Here is a 15908-nt window from a genome sequence, read left to right as displayed (position 1 = left end):
AGAAAACTAAAGTGGAATTATTTTGTGCACTAAATAAAATGCCGCTGACAGTTTATATTGAAAGTAATACAGGGATTCTACAAATGGTTGTAGTACACATTTCCCCTGATTAATTGTGTAGGCCTTTGTCTTCTGGCTGCCAGATGACAAGTCTTGAAGCCCTTTTGCCAGTGATATTTTCCTTTTGAAAGCTGTATGCTGTGTGTAGGGCAGGGGAACAATGTCTCACGCTCAGTACTGGGCCACAACCCTAGCCCTCCATGAGAACCTTTATGTTTCTGTCCTGGTAATTCGGAGCAGTGGCCTTAGTATGGCCCTGGTTATGTGCGCTGCATTTAACACCAAGACACAGCTGTGGGGAGACCTGTGGTGAGGACAAGTATTCTCATCCCCACCGTATTGAGGGATTTCTCCTCCTTGCCACCTGTCTGCTTTCCAGAACCTGGTTTTTACATTGATTTGCAATTTCCCCTTTTCTTTATATATTCTCCAATGTTTTCTTGTAAATCTTGCACTTACATTCATTTTTCTCCTGAGCATTCTTGTAATTCCTTAAAATATTAATTTAAAATATTAATTCAATTTGTTTTCCCAGCATAGTGTCTAGTTCTCATGTTCCAGAGGCTTGGCAACTTTCATAAAGGGCCACTTGGCCTTCTGGCCATGTAAGGTCTCTGCTACACACTCATTTTTGTTTGTACAATCCTTTAAAATAGAAAAAACGTGCTTAGTGACTTGGCCCTGTTTTACCTGCCAACTCTTGTTCTAGAGGCTTGGAAATCCTTAGTGTGTTCACCCTGCAGGCTTATTAATGTATATACTTGGGACTGAAGAGATGACTCAGCAGCTAAGAGCTTTGGCTGCTCTTCCAGAGGTCCCAGGTTCAATTCCCCAAAACCCATAAAGTGGCTCACAACCATCTACAACTGTAGTCCCATGGGATCTAATGCCGTCTTTAGTTGTGCAGACATACATACATAACCCCATATATGTAAATAAATCATTAAATAAAATCTATGTACTTATGAATATATTGGTAGCCATGAGCTTCACTTCATGAGTTGGATTGTTTCATTATCAAGGTGGGTGAAGGGTGGAGAAACAACTAAGTTCTCAGTCAGTGAAGTCTTACTCTCCTGGCCAGCACATGCATGAGCAAAACCCTCATGACCTGATGTTTCCAGAAAAGCAACCTGATTGTCCTAGGCCTGGAGAGGAGCTGTTACATAGAGCCAAGGCTCCAGCTGCAGAGTTGGTGGTATTTTCCTCTTGTCCCCTCCCTCTCCAGCTCTCTTGATCCTTGTGAAATATTTTCCTGAAGCTTTAGGAGAGTGAGGAGTTGCGGATTGCTGTAAGCAAGTAGGTGCTGGGAGTTGAACCAGAGCCCCCTACCAGTGAGCCATCTCTCAGCCCCCTTTGTTTTTTGAAATAGTATTACTGTATAGCTTGGGCTGGCCTGGGACACTGGGATTATGTCTGGATGAGCACTGTTTTTATCTCAATACAAGGTTTTTTGTTTTATCCTCTGCTCTTTTCATCACCTATAGAGAGTGTTGGGGACTGGGGATCAGAAGACTTGACATCTGTGTCCTATAAGTTATCTACAGACATTTGAGTGCTATTGCCCTTAACATCATGTGTGATGTGCTGGGTTTATAGCAAGTGGAACATAAGGTTCAACCCCAGTACCACACACATTAGAGATAAGAAATGAGAGATGTCCTGCTTCTAAACTTCCTGTTTGAGAATAGCAGCTTTACTGAGATACTTGAAATAAAACTCACCCAAAGTATATAATTCAGCCAGGCATGGTTAGTCGTAGCATTCTAGGGGCGGAGACAGGAGGGTCTGTGAGTTCAATGCCAGTGTACACAGCAAGTTCCAGGCCAGCCAGGGCTACGTTTTGAGAGTGTCTCAAAAAAAAAAAAAAAAAAAGTGAACAATTCAGTTTAGTGTGTTAAGAGTTGTAGACTGTCCCCATTTTATAGGAAGACACACTGTTGCAAAACGCTTTATTTGGTGAGTATTGGCTATGTTCCCTACTGGATGCTTATTGGTGAGAAGAGACCAGCAGCATCCCTGCTAGGCTCCAAGGCTATGGCAAGGAGGGAGGGGAAGGAAGAGATGGAGGGAGTCTACGAAGACTCAGGCTTGCCTTATGAGTAAGATTTTTAGGGGTTTTATGGCCTGACTCAGCACATCTACAAAGTCACGGGTAAGTAAAGGATCGCCTCTTCCTTCCAGTGTGAGGAAGGAAGCCTCATGCCAGGCAGCCTGTCAGGCTTCTGGAAGCAGAATGTGTCATACTTAGGAATTTTCTCTGAACCACCCACTGATGACATAAATGGCTGAGTTTAAGTCCAGTATAGGGAAGGGCTGCATACATTCAGGCGTCTCTCAAGGGCCAGGTGTCACAGTAGAGGCGCCTGAGATGGGTGGTAACCCTGTGGCATTTATGACAAGCCTTAAAAGGTGTAAACTACAATGCAAACCCTGGGCTTCTGAAGGAAAGCCATGGGATGTGTGCTCCAGGATTGTGACCCCCTTGGACCTACTATGCTGTTGGGCTAGAACAGAGATGAAGTGTCTGCAAGTGGCGTGGCAGATAGTGATAAGAAGCCAGTACTGTCCACTGCAAGCTAGATGTGACAAAACTGCCAAGTCCAAACTTTCCACACCTTGAAAAGACAACAACAACAACAAAAATGCCCAAAAAACTTTCCACACTAGGTTGGTCATGGGATGGAGGCACAGGTAGGAGGACCACTGAGTTTGAAGCTGCCAGAACAGCCAGGAATACATAGAGAAAAATCTGTCTTAAAGATTTTTTTTCCTGCTGGGCGTGGTGGTGCGCGCCTTTAATCCTAGCGCTTGGGAGGCAGAGGCAGGTAGATCTCTGAGTTCTAGGCCAGCCTGGTTTACAAAGTGAGTCCAGGACACGCAGCCAGGACTACAAGAGAAACCCTGTCTTAAAAAATCTAGAATTCATGACGAGGCCCACAGGGCACAACGAGCTATCTGAGAAGGGAGGCCAGCCCCCACTTGCCTTTGTTAATGCTGCACCAGCACTTCTTCCTCACCAAGAACAATGGTCCACGCCACAGTTCATGTCCTGCTGGTGGGGAGGAAAAAAGGCCAAGTCCTTTCATGGATGGATGGCTTAAGTGGAATGTGACTGTACCATGATGTCACTGGCTGTGAAAGCTTCTTGGAAGCAATCTCTAGGGCACTTTGTTTTATTTGTTTTTGTTCTTTGAGACAGGGTTTCTCGTGTAGCCTTGGCTGTCCTGGACTTGCTTTGTAGACCAGGGTGGCCTCCAACTCAGAAGATCCACCTGCCTCTGCTTCCCAAGTACTGGGATTAAAGGTATATGCCACCATGCTTGGCTAGGGACTTTCTTGCAACAGAAACCAAAGCTGATTTTCTGTGATGACCTGAGCTAGCTGTGTCTCAGAATAGGATTGTGAAACATCGCCCCCGGCTACACCTCAGAATGTGACTGGGTTTGGACATGAGACCTTATGTTCGCTCTGAGAACACTGTCCTTGAACTCAAAGATCCACCTGCCTCTGTCTTCCAAGTGTTGAGATTAAAGGCATGCAGACCTAGTTAAGATAAGGCCTTTAAAGAGCTAATGCTGAGCTAATGTAAAGCTCAGTTGGTAAAGGCACTTACAGCCAAATCTGGAGACTTGAGTTTGATCCCTGGGATCCAAATGTAGTCGAGAATTAATTCCCAAAACTTTTCCTCTAATCTCCAAATGTATAATGTGGCAGGTTTGTGCGCGTGCGCGCACACACACACACAAATTCAATGACTAAAATAAAGTGATAATATTAAACTGTTAAAAGGTTGGGGTCCTTGTTCACTGAACTTGTTGTCTTTTTAAGAAAGGGAAGAGAAACAAGAGACATGCATACAGAGACAAAGGTGGTAAATTTCACCAGGAGAAGGCAGCAGTCTGGAAACCCAGGCAGAAAAGTCTCAGGGACAACCAAGCATGCTGCCTGCAGAACTGTCAGTGTTGATTAAGCCACCAAGCTGCAGATCTGTGTTATAGAAACTCAGGAAAACCCTTTGACTCTTTCCAAAAAGAACAAGGTGATGGCATCTGGCCTTTCAAACCTAGAAAGAGCAGCCATTGTGTTGCTAAGAAGCATTTATACTCTGGGTTTGGAGTGGGCATTCCTGCTCATGGTTTCTGATTCGCTGGTGTCTCAGTTACTTTTCTATTCACCTGACAAAACACCACAACCAAGGGAACTTATAAAAGAGATCATTTAATTTGGAGACTCAATAGGGTTAGAATCCATGATGATCATGGCTGGGCTATGGCAGTGGGCAGGGCAGGCATGACACTGGAGCAGTAGCTAAGAGCTTTCATCTGCTGACCCACAAGCTTGAGGGAGAGAGAGACAGAGAGAGAGAGAGAGAGAGAGAGAGAGAGAGAGAGAGAGAGAGAGAGAGAGGATATGAATGAGAATGCTAACTGGGAATAGCCTGGGCTTTTGAAAATTTGTTGTTTTGTTTTCTGAGACAGGGTTTCTCTGTGCAACAGAGCTCTGGCTGTCTTGGACTCACCTTGTGGACCAGGCTGGCCTTGAATTCAGAGAGATCCATCTGCTTCTGCCTCCCAAGTGCTGGGTGCCACCACTCCTGGCCAGCTTTTGAAATCCTAAAGCCCACCCCAGTGACATATCTCCTCCAATAATGCCATGCCTCCTAATCTTTCCAAAACAGTTCCACCAACTGGGGACCAATTATGCAAAGATGGGGAGCATTCTCACTCAGGCCTCAGTTGCTGGCCCATGTCATGCTGCCACAATCCCCAGGGACCTACTTTACACCAGAGGGTGCTTGGGAAAGACGCCAGCTATGCAGTCCACTGTCGCTGCCCTATCCCACCTGAAGTTGTTATGCTGGCAGGTTGATGGTTTGGCCTTTTGTAGGACCTGCTAAAGTAAAGCTTATAGGAACTACTTTGTGACAATGGGTTGCCATCTCCGAGGGTGCAGTGCACTAGCTCAGCGGCTTTTCTTTGGAGGCGCTTTATTGTGTTCTCAACAGATAGACGACATGGCGTAGAGGCTTACGTTTCTCCACTGGCCACCTCTCCCAGGGACTGACTTAGGTCATTGCTCCCATTCTTGCAGCCCAAGTTCTCTAGACTTATCAATCTAATTTCCACAATGGGGAGGTTTAGGGGAGACAGTGAAAGTCCTACTGGAGGAAAGGCTATAGGTGAACTGGGGAACTTCAGCCAAGAGATAGCAGCAGAGAGAAGTCACCACCATCTTGGCAGCAGACCCTGATTAGAGAACGTTAGCTGCTATCCCAGTGGGCAAGGGGGATTATTTGCCGTATTAGTGGCTTTTGTTCAATTTTAGTGGTAAATTGGCAAGGTCAGCAGTCACATTCCAGAAAGGACACAGAAACCAAGGAGTCAGAACTCTCACACATGAGGTCTAAGTAAGCCACTGAAACCACAAGTGGGGCCCGCCCACAGCAGGAAGAGCAGCAACACCTCCCAGGCTTCCTTGTTAATGGTGTTCTCAAGAGAACAGAACCCCACCACCTCTGGAGGAGCTGTTCATCAAATTTACACCAAGAAGCAGGGCAGAGGGGACACAAATGAACGGTGCTGAATGTTATAGTAGACTACCCAGAGTTCCTCAGGCCTGAAGGACTTCAGCCTTCCTTGGAACTGACTCAGCTATAAGCAGCACAGTGGCCTAAGATCACACACCCTTTCCTGAAAGTCAACTCAAAGTGACCTATGAATTTGGTAACGTAAAGGTCCAGCAGTTTCAGCAAGCAGTCTGAAACTGGCTGGGGGTTTCCTTGGCCGTGCATCTGCCTGGCTCCCACTCCTCCCCTCCCACATTTGGTGTCTCAGGAGTGCTCCTAGATAAACTTGGTCTAGAGTTAGCTCCATCCCACACTTGGCTTCCTGGGGAACTGAAGCTGTGAACATACGACCATACATATGGTTACACAGGAAAATATGCTGGTTAGGGAAGATAAATGCTGATGTTTTTCAGAGTTAAGTGTCAATGAGGTTTGCAACTTATTTTCAAACTTTTCTTGGGAAAAGCTAGTAGTAAATTAAAAAATATATTAAAAAATATTAAATGTGGCAAAATATTAATAAACTGGTGACTCTAGACAAAGTTATGTTTGTTTCTTTTTCTGTAGTTTTGAAAAATTTACACTACACACAGACAAATAAAGAGGTAATGGGGGTGAAATCTAAGGTCTAGGTTTTAAATTAAGGAAGTGTTCAATGTCATCAAAACAGGTATAAAAGTGAGCTAGGCAGAGTGGCACACACCTTTAGTCTTAGTACTTGGGAGGCAGAGAGAAATAGATCTCTTAGTTCGAGGTCAGGGCTACACAGAAAAATCCTGTCTCAAAACAAAACAAAACAAAACTGTTCAAGTAAGGCTAGGGGCGAAAACTATCATAGACAGTTTTCATTAAAAAGGTTCTTGATTCTTGGGTAAAGAACTACCCAAATGGGCCTAATATGTTGTTGCTTCCCTACAGATTCATTTGTCAAAAGTAACATATTTTCAGATTTATTGGGCTTTGAAGAGCTAAAAACTGTGTTCTGGATATATAAAAAGGGAATATGAGCAGCTTACAGGCTGTGGTCCAGCTAACCCAACAACAGCTGTCTACAAACAGAAGGTCCAAGAATCAGTGTTGTTCAGTGCAGGAGGCCGGGATGTCTCAGCTGCTCTTCAGTAGACTCTGGGATTCCAAAGAAGTGGATGCTAATGCCAGTCAAGGAGTGGACTCATAGTGAGAGCAAGAGCCAGCAGGCACTCTTCCACGTGTTTATATAGGCTGCCAGCAGAGGCTGTGGCCCAGATTAAAAACGTAGCTTCCCAGGCCAGGGTGGGGTGGGGTGGTGGTGTTGTGGTCCATGCTTTTAATCCCAGCACTGGGGAGGCAGAGGTAGGTAGATCTCTGTAAATTCCAGCCTAGCCTGGTCTACTAAGAGAGTTCCAGGACAGCCAGGACTATTACACAGAGAAACTGTCTTGAAAAACCAAAAAGAAGAAGGAGGAGGAGGAGAAAAATGTATCTTTACATTTCAAAAGATCTGAATTAGCAGGGTGTGGTGGTGCACGCCTTTAGTCCAGCATCCCGGGGAGGCAGAGGCAGGTGGATCTCTGTGAGTTTGAGGCCACCCTGGTCTACAGAGTTCCAGGACAGCCAGGGTTACACAAAACAAAACAAAACAACAACAACAAAAATTTGCATTAAAGGTGTATCTTTCTCGCCACTGCAAGATCCAAATTAGAAGCGGGTCTTTCAGATTCATTGATTTAATTAAGAAAAAAAAAATCCCTCACAGGTGTGCCCTGTTATTTGGGTTTTAGTGAATTCCAGGTGTAGTCAAAATGACAACTGAGAGTAACCATTGCAGCTACCTGGAACTGGAGGAGCCACATAAAGTTATGTACCGAGTACGCAATGATAGACACAGCAAGCATCGGTAAGGAATGGAGTAGCTGAGCCACAACAGGGCGAATATAGTCCAACCAGGTTTGGATTAGCTAACTAGTCACTGGGATTAGTGTGGCCTGCGAATTCAAACTTTTTTTTTTCCTGTTCTGGAACTTGTTCTCTAGGCAAGGGTGGCCTCGAACTCACAGAGATCCACCTGCCTCTGACTCCCCAGCACTAGCATTAAAGGGTGCGTCGCCACCGCATGGGTGCAAAGTGAAACTTTTATGCTGCATCCTTGTAACTGGGGTCCACCAGCAGTCCCACTGAAGTTCTAGCTGCTACAGAGGCTGACGTGGAGGAATCTTTTCATCCCAAAGAGCTAAAGACAACATAACAAGATTGAGATGCAAAGGTTTAAAAAAATTCCCACTATTTAAAACCAAGGCTTTATCATAACATCTCAGTTTCTGGTATCGTGCACACATCAGGCAAAATTCAGCTAGTTCTGGGAGAAAAGGCTTTGAGGAAGGCAAGGCAACCGTTCTCCAGACACAACCAATCACAAGGATTTAAGAGTGCTTGGCCTCTGTAGGAAACTGCGTTCTCCACGCCCTGGACAGACTACTGTGACTACTAAGGTGCAAACCAGAGATATTTTAAAAGAAAGACTATAAAATAAAAATTAAGAAATAATAAAGACATTATTTAATTAAAAAGGGGGGGCGGGCTGGAGAGGTGGCTCAGTAGTTAAGAGCACTGACTGCTCTTCATGAGGACCTGAGTTCAATTCCCAGAACCCACATGGCAGCTCACAACTGCCTGTAACTCAAAGATCTGATACCCTCACAAGACATAAATGCAGGCAAAACACCAATGCACATAAAATAAAATTTAAGAAACAATAAAAATAAAGAAATTATTTTAAAAAAAGAAAAAGAAAAGAGACTAGAGGCAGGCTTGGTGGTGCAATAATTTAATCCCAACACTCAGGAGGCAGAGGCAGGTAGATTGATGTGAGTTCAAGGCCAGCCTGGTTTACAAAGCCAGTCTAGGACAGCCAAGGATACACAGAGAAACCATGTCTCTAAGAAAGCCCAGAACAACAAACAAACAACTCACCCCCAAAAGAAAAGAAAGAACAGAAAACTGTACTAAAATAAGATCTTGCTCACTACTAGGTTGGTGGTGGAGTTCCCACTAACTGAACATATAGGTTCCCCCCCCCCCCCCCCGAGACAGGGTTTCTCTGTGTAGCCTTGTCTGTCCTGGACTCACTTTGTAGACCAGGCTGGCCTTGAACTCACAGCGACCCGCCTGCCTCTGCCTCCTGAGTGCTGGGATTAAAGGCGTGCGCCACCACGCCCGGCACGTAGGTCTTTCTCTATTGGCTTTATTTGATTTTTGGAGACAAGGTCATTCTCAGTGTCGCAGGTTGGCCTCTAGTTTATAATTCTCTTGCCTCAGCCTCCTAAGTGAACCCTTGGATTTCATTCAAACCGCCCAGTGGCAAGCGGCCACTACCTTTTATTACTTTATTTCATTCTGAATATTACCTTACATCGCCATTGTTATTATTATTGTTGTTGTTATTAATTTTTATTTTATTTTATTTTTTTAGGATTTTTGAGACAGGGTTTCTCTGTGTAGCCTTGGCTGTCCTGGACTCACTTTGTAGACCAGGCTGGCCTCGAACTCCTAACGATCCGCCTGCCTCTGCCTCCTGCGTGCTGGGATTAAAGGCGTGCGTTACCACCGCCCGGCTACATTTTAGCCGTAATTTTTTACTTTATCATTTAGGCAAAGGAAGACTGAATCGGGTCCGCGTTCTAGGAAGTGGCTTAAATTACAAATGTCCTAGTTTCACATTTAAATCTCCAACGTTATTGATATTAATTCGTTAAATTAATTCCACTGTCACGCTCTACTTCCCGGGTTTGACCCTGAACACACCGGCGTTCACCTCTTACTTTTCCGTCGGCCGGGAAAGACCCTGGCACCTGTTGTCAGGGAGGCGGCGTACTCCACCTGAGCCCTGCCGCTCGGCTTCCGGCTGGCTTCCAGGCCTTAGAGTCGACTCCGAGACTATCGTTCCCCTCCCACGGGGAGGAGCCTGCGCCTCCTCGAGCTCGGCATTCTGCTTGTGCTGCCTGGCCCCGGCGGCCGTCCAGCGAGAGGCGGAGCGAGCCCAAAATGGCGGCTCTCAGGCTGGCGCGCTCCGTGCTGCTGAGGCTTTGAGGTGGTCGCCGGGGGGCCGGAGGGGGACGATTGCCCCGCCGCGGGGCCCCCAGAGAATGAATCGGGGGCTCTGCTGAGGCGAGGCGGCGGGGCTGGAGGGCAGTGGCAGCAAAGGGCTGCTGTGGCGTCCACGCAGCGGGATGTGCGAGAGTTACTCCAGGTCGTTGTTGAGGGTCTCGGTGGCGCAGATCTGCCAGGCGCTGGGCTGGGACTCGGTGCAGCTCAGCGCCTGCCACCTCCTCACCGACGTCCTGCAGCGCTATCTGCAGCAGTTGGGCCGAGGCTGCCATCGGTACTCTGAACTCTGTGAGTACCGGGGCTGGGTGTGCGGGAGGGCTGCCCCCAGAGCCGGTCACGAGTGACACCTCAGCCCCCACCCCACCCCCGGCCCCCTTTGGGCGTCCCCCCTCCAGGGGTGGCGTTCTGAAGCCGGTCTCGAGATGGGGATCCTCTCAGACTCTGATGGTCTCGGGCTTCTACCGTCCCCATCGAACTCCAGTCATCCCTTAGGTGCCTCTTCCTCATCCGCTAACTTCCCGCCACCAGCGGGGAAGCGGGGTCCCCGCTCGCAGCCCCACACGCTCTCATCTGTGCTGTTCTGGAATGGTGCTTCGTTCGCTCTCATTGTCTCGGGTGTGCAGCGGCCAGAGCCACCCCCAGAATGCTCTCCACCTCGCTCACCTTGGTCTTTGGCTTCCCTTGCCTGCAAACTACAACAACTAGTTGTCACAGGCGCTCCGTCTACCGGCCGTTCCTTACGAGGCTGGCCATTCTTGAGAGCTCCTAACTCGTTGACAGCTCTGCTCAGTCAGGGTCGCTACCTCCTTCTCTCTCTCTCTCTCTCTCTCTCTCTCTCTCTCTCTCTCTCTCTCTCTCTCTCTCTCTCTCTCTCTGTTCGTTTCACAGACTACATCTCCGCTTGCTATTTTTCAAAGCTGGCTTTGTCGATTTCGTTGCATAACTTTTCGCAAGCATCTGTGCACGCACGGAGTCCTTTCTGTATGCTTTTATGTCAGTGTTGATCCAAGTGTGGTGGGAGGGATCATAGGCAACTTGTAAGGTTTTTCCGGGTAACCAGGGCTGCAGTATCTGTTGACTTTTAAGCCAGTGCTCAGTGGTGTCTTTAGCCGGTGGTATTTAATAGTTTGAAACGTTTCAGTAGAAGCTACGGATCATTTTATTGATGTGTCAAGCATGCCTCTGTGTGTGTGTTGTATTGGGAGTTACACCATTCATTTAAATACCAAGACTCCCCCTGCCACCCCGACAGAAGGTTTCTCTGTATAGCCTGGCTTAAACTCCCAGAGATCTGCCTGTCTCTGCCTCCCGAATGCTGGCATTAAAGGCGTGCGCAGCTACTGCTGCTGCTGCTGCTGCTGCCGCTGCCGCCGCCGCCGCCGCCGCCACTACCCTACCACCACCCGGCCCAAGATATGACTTTTAAGGTAGTAAATTGGATAACTAAATGAAGTGTTTGTAGGGTAATCTGTTGTGCTAAAGTGGTTCCTACATTTAAAATTAGGACTTAAAAATAGATTCACTATACTTTTAGGACTCCAAATGCCATTCCTACCAAAATAATTAAACCCCAACACAAATCAGATCCTGTGTATAAGTCTCATTCTATTAGTCATTAAAAAAAATATTTCAATGATGTTTTATAGACTACTGTCTAAAAAAAAATCCAAAAATCTTAATAGTACATAGTCCCCTTTGTGAGCTAGTATTTTTGTTAATCCTCTGCCACTCTGACTACTAAACTGCAACCATGTTGTGGTACAAACACACAAAGCTATCCACTCCAAATTGAAGCTATCACACACCAATTTACTGAATGTCCTACGCCTTCACCAGCAATACCACTTACATTTTAAGATTTATATATTACTTGCTCTGGGAAATTTGTGTTATTGGCTGTCATAATCCTGTGCATATTTCTGCTTTGCTATTTTTTTTTTTTTTTGCTATTTTTCATCTTACTTTGTAACTGTACCCTGTCCCAGAAGACAAGTTGATTATATTCATATTCTGTATAAGTGATGATTGGAGGACTCTGACTATATTTGTATTACTCTAGTGCCTAATGTACTAACTGGTTGGTGCACCCTGGTTGTATTTATATTACCCTAGGGTGGGGGCCAAATAGTATAGACACTCAGGAGACAGTTGTCTAGTTAATGAATGAATAGTCTACAAAGACTTAGTGAATGAAGTCCTAAAATATACTTTTTCTTTTGGAGTTCTAATTTGGAAACTCCAAAGTGGGATGCATTCATTGGCACTGTGAAAGTATGCCATGGCAGGGTGATCTTCTGGCTTTCATTTCCTTACCTTCAAGCTCCTGCTCCATTGTCCTGCAGTATATTGTTACTATTGTGTTTAAGATAGATTATATTTTGTTACCTAGTTCCTGAATTAAAGGCAGATATTGTATACCTTTTGGGTTCTCAAAATATCTCCCTGAATACATAGTTACCTTCCATGCCAAGTAGGCCATGGATTTAGACGTTCCAGAGTATCCAAGGGATCATTGTACCTTAGTGTGAACCTCTTTCTTTCTCTTCTTTTCTTTTCTATTTTACATTTGAGACAGGGTCTCTCTATACAGCCCTGGTGCTCACTCGGTCCCCCCCCCCCCCCCCCCCCCCCCGTTTTGTCTTTCAAGACAGGGTTTCTTTGTGTAGCCCTGGCTATCCTGGAACTCAGAGAGATCTGCCTGCCTCTACTTCCTGAGTGATGGGATTAAAGGCGTCCCCCCCCCCAATCTGAACTCACTCATTCCTTTCCTTCCTTCCTTTCTTTTTTTTTGAGACAAGGTTTCTCGGTGTCACAGAGCTCTGGCTGTTCTGGATTGGCTTTGTAGACCAGACTGGCCTGGAACTCAAAGTGCTGGGATTAAAGGTGTGTGCCACCATACCGGGCTGTGAGCCTTTTTCTTTTCTTTTCTTTCTTTTCTTTTTTTTTTTGGTTTTTCGAGACAGGGTTTCTCTGTGTAGCCTTGGCCATCCTGGACTCACTTTGTAGACCAGGTTGGCCTAGAACTCACAGCGATCCGCCTGCCTCTGCCTCCCGAGTGCTGGGATTAAAGGCGTGCGCCACCACGCCTGGCTCCTTTTTCTAATTACCTCCTTTCCAGTCAGTTTTCCTTTACTCCTGTTTGTCCTTTTCCCTTTTGTTTTTATTTTTAAATGAGAATATGATTGTAAGGTTCATTTATTCCGCATTTGGGTTTGTTGACTTCTTAGAAATGCTTGTTTATTAAACAAACAGTTTTAGATTGCAGGGCTGCAGATTATCCCTTCAGTTACTAGCCAGTGTTCCCTGAGTGCTGATGCTATTTGGGCCCCACCTTAGGGTAATACAAAGACGTCATGGTGCTCTAATCAGTTTGCACATTAGTACTTCTGTAAAATATGAATACAATCAATTTGTCTTCTGGGAAAAGGCACACAAGCAATTACAAATTTGCTTTAAAACTGAATTCTGTAACTTCAGGTTACCATTATGGCATTGTGTATTCTATTATAAATTCTCTGGTGTTATTGATCATTACTTATGAACTAAGCCTTGTGCCGAATGTTACGGAATACAGTCCTGCCTACAAGGGCATCAGAGTGCCGGCACAAGCAAGCTGATGGTGTGTGAGCCTTTTTCTAAAATACATAGACAAAGCAAATTAAAGCACGTACTAGAAGTTGCTATTAATTCTAGAAATAACAAATGATAAATTTGTTTAGGATGACAGTTTCTCCTAAATATTCAGGAGCATTGGTCCCTGGGTGTGTGTATTACCATGCGGGACTGGAAGCAGGCACTAACCCTTTCAGAATGACTCTTACAGTCAGCACCCTAGCTTTAGCATCTCCTGGTGCTGGCAGTACATGCAAACCGAGTAAGAAGAAAGGAGTATGTATTTAGGTATGGATTCCAGGGAAGGATTGCTTTGGAGAAAAAAAAAGTAAGATTTGAGTTGAACTAGGAAGTATGATTGTGTAAAAGTGGAGAGTATTGTAGTCAGAAGACGACATAAGGGGCTGGAGAGATGGCTCAGTGGTTAAGAGCACTGCCTGCTCTTCCAAAGGACCCGGGTTCAATTCCCAGCAACCACATGGCAACTCACAACTGTCTGTAACTCCAAGATCTGACACCCTCATACTAAGGCACATTAAAATTAAATGAAATATTTAAAAAAAAAGAAGACGACATAAAATGAGAGTAGTAAAAGTACCCAGTAAGCATTGCCAGATTACCCTGTGTTGTTTAAGAAAAGGACTTACTGCTCTACAAAAGGAGGCCAAGGCAGGAGGATTGCTGAGAGCTCATGGCCAGCCTAGACTATAAAATGAAACTGTGTCTCCAAAATCCAAACCAATGCAACTTCACGGAAGAAGTAAAAATCTAGGCCAGTCATGCTCTGTAATCCTAATACTCAGGAAGGTACAGTAGGGATGTGTTCAAGTGTTCAAGGCACAGTGCGGGAAGAAACATGATAGGAAACACTTCATGGTTCTGAGTAGAGTAATATTCCCATGAGACAGCTCTTTTTTTTTCCTTTCCATTTTTAAATTGTAATTTATTCAGATTACATCTCGATTGTTATCCCCACTTGTGTCTTCCCATTCCCACCCTCCCTCCTTCTTCTGCCCTATTCCCCACCCCTAGACCTCTCTGACAGAAGAGGTCCTCCTCCCCCACCATATGACCACAGCCTATCAGGTCTCATCTGGATAGCTTTCTTCCCCTTCTTCTGTGTGCCCACCAGGCCTCCTCACCAAGGGGAAGTCATCAAGTTGAGGGCATCAGAGTTAGTTCTTTTAAGAAAATCGGGGGCGTTGCCACTGACACGTGGAGTAGGCAGAACTTGAAGCCACAGCTCTGCCTTATCCACCCTTTCACCTTCTAAAGCTCTGCAGAGCCAGGCATCATGTTCCACTCCTGTACTCGGAACACACGGAAGGCTGAGGCAGGCGGATCAGTGTGAGTGTAGGGTCAGTCTGTGTTCCATAGTGAGTTCTATGTCAATGAGGACTCTATGTCTAGACCTTGTCTCAATAAACCACTCACTGAACCACATAACAGCCTTTTAGTTGCCTTAATCATAGACAAGCTATTATAAAAATAAGTATTTCATAGATCTTAAATCATTTCTTAAGAGTACATTGTAATTGTTTTCTACTTTGTCTTTGGTTATAATGTCTCACTGTGCCTAATGAATACATTATCTAATATAGTTAAGCTATATATAGTCAAAATCTATAGTTTATGTGGGTTTAGTACTGTTCAAGGTTTCCAGTATACATTGGGGTTGGTATAACATATCTTCTGTGGATAAAGAGGGCCCGTTCTTTTGTTTTTCAAGACAAGGTTTCTTTCTGTGTAGCTCTGGCTCCTATGGAACTCTCTCTATATAAGAGGCTGGTCTCAAACACAGAGATCTGCTTGCTTCTGCCTCCAGTGCTGGGACTAAAGGTTTGCAGGCAGGAGATTTTGTTTTGTTTTGTTTTGGTTTTTTGAGACAGGGTTTCTCTGTGTAGCCCTGGCTGTCCTGAAACTCACTCTGTAGACCAGAACAGGCTGGCTTTGAACTCACAGAGAACCACTTGCCTCTGTCTCCTGAGTGCTGGGGTTACCCCCTAGTGAGGAGATCTTGTTTTTATTCATGTAATTATAGAAAAAAAATACAGAGTTTGTGAAACAAGACAAAACCAAAATTCCCTGAATTCTTTGTCAGGAAAAGGGGACCAAGGGAGTATCAGAATGCCTCTGTCCTGGGACTCACTGTGTAAACAAGGCTGGCTTCAAGCTCAACAGAGATCTTCTTGCCTCGGCCTTCTGAGTTCTGGGATTTTTTTTTTTTTTTTTTTTGAGACAGGCTTCTCTGTGTAGCCTTGACTGTCCTGCACTTGCTTTGTAGACCAGGCTGGCCTCAAACTCACAGAGATCCACCTACCTCTGCCTCCCGAGTGCTGGGATTAAAGGCATAAAAAAGTGTTTGATGGTCTAGTGAGATGGCTTCTGGGTAGTGGTGCTGGCTGCCAAGCCTGGTGACCTGTGTTCAGTCTCTGGGACTCATAGTGGAACTCTGGGACTCCAACAGTTCTCTCTCTCTCTCTCCCCTCTCCCTCTCTCCCTCCTCTCCACCTCTCTCTCTCACTCACACACATCCACACATTTATTTATTTATTTTCCTTCCTTTCTTTTTTCTTCTTTCTTT

The 15908-nt window shown here is 45.5% G+C and overlaps 1 protein-coding gene across 1 annotated transcript in view; it reads left to right on the top strand.

The window, feature by feature from the left end:
- Positions 1-9638: 9638 nt before the first annotated feature.
- Taf3 (TATA-box binding protein associated factor 3) overlaps positions 9639-15908 on the top strand; it is a 148520-nt gene continuing 142250 nt past the window's right edge. The window contains exon 1 of the mRNA XM_051151387.1: positions 9639-10000. Coding sequence (XP_051007344.1) covers positions 9835-10000 — 166 coding nt within the window. The 5' untranslated portion in view covers positions 9639-9834. The remainder of the gene's footprint in view (positions 10001-15908) is intronic.

Source organism: Acomys russatus, chromosome 9, assembly GCF_903995435.1.
Source record: "Acomys russatus chromosome 9, mAcoRus1.1, whole genome shotgun sequence".
NCBI classification, from domain to species: Eukaryota; Metazoa; Chordata; class Mammalia; order Rodentia; family Muridae; genus Acomys; species Acomys russatus.
This window is presented reverse-complemented; position numbering and strand designations above follow the sequence as displayed.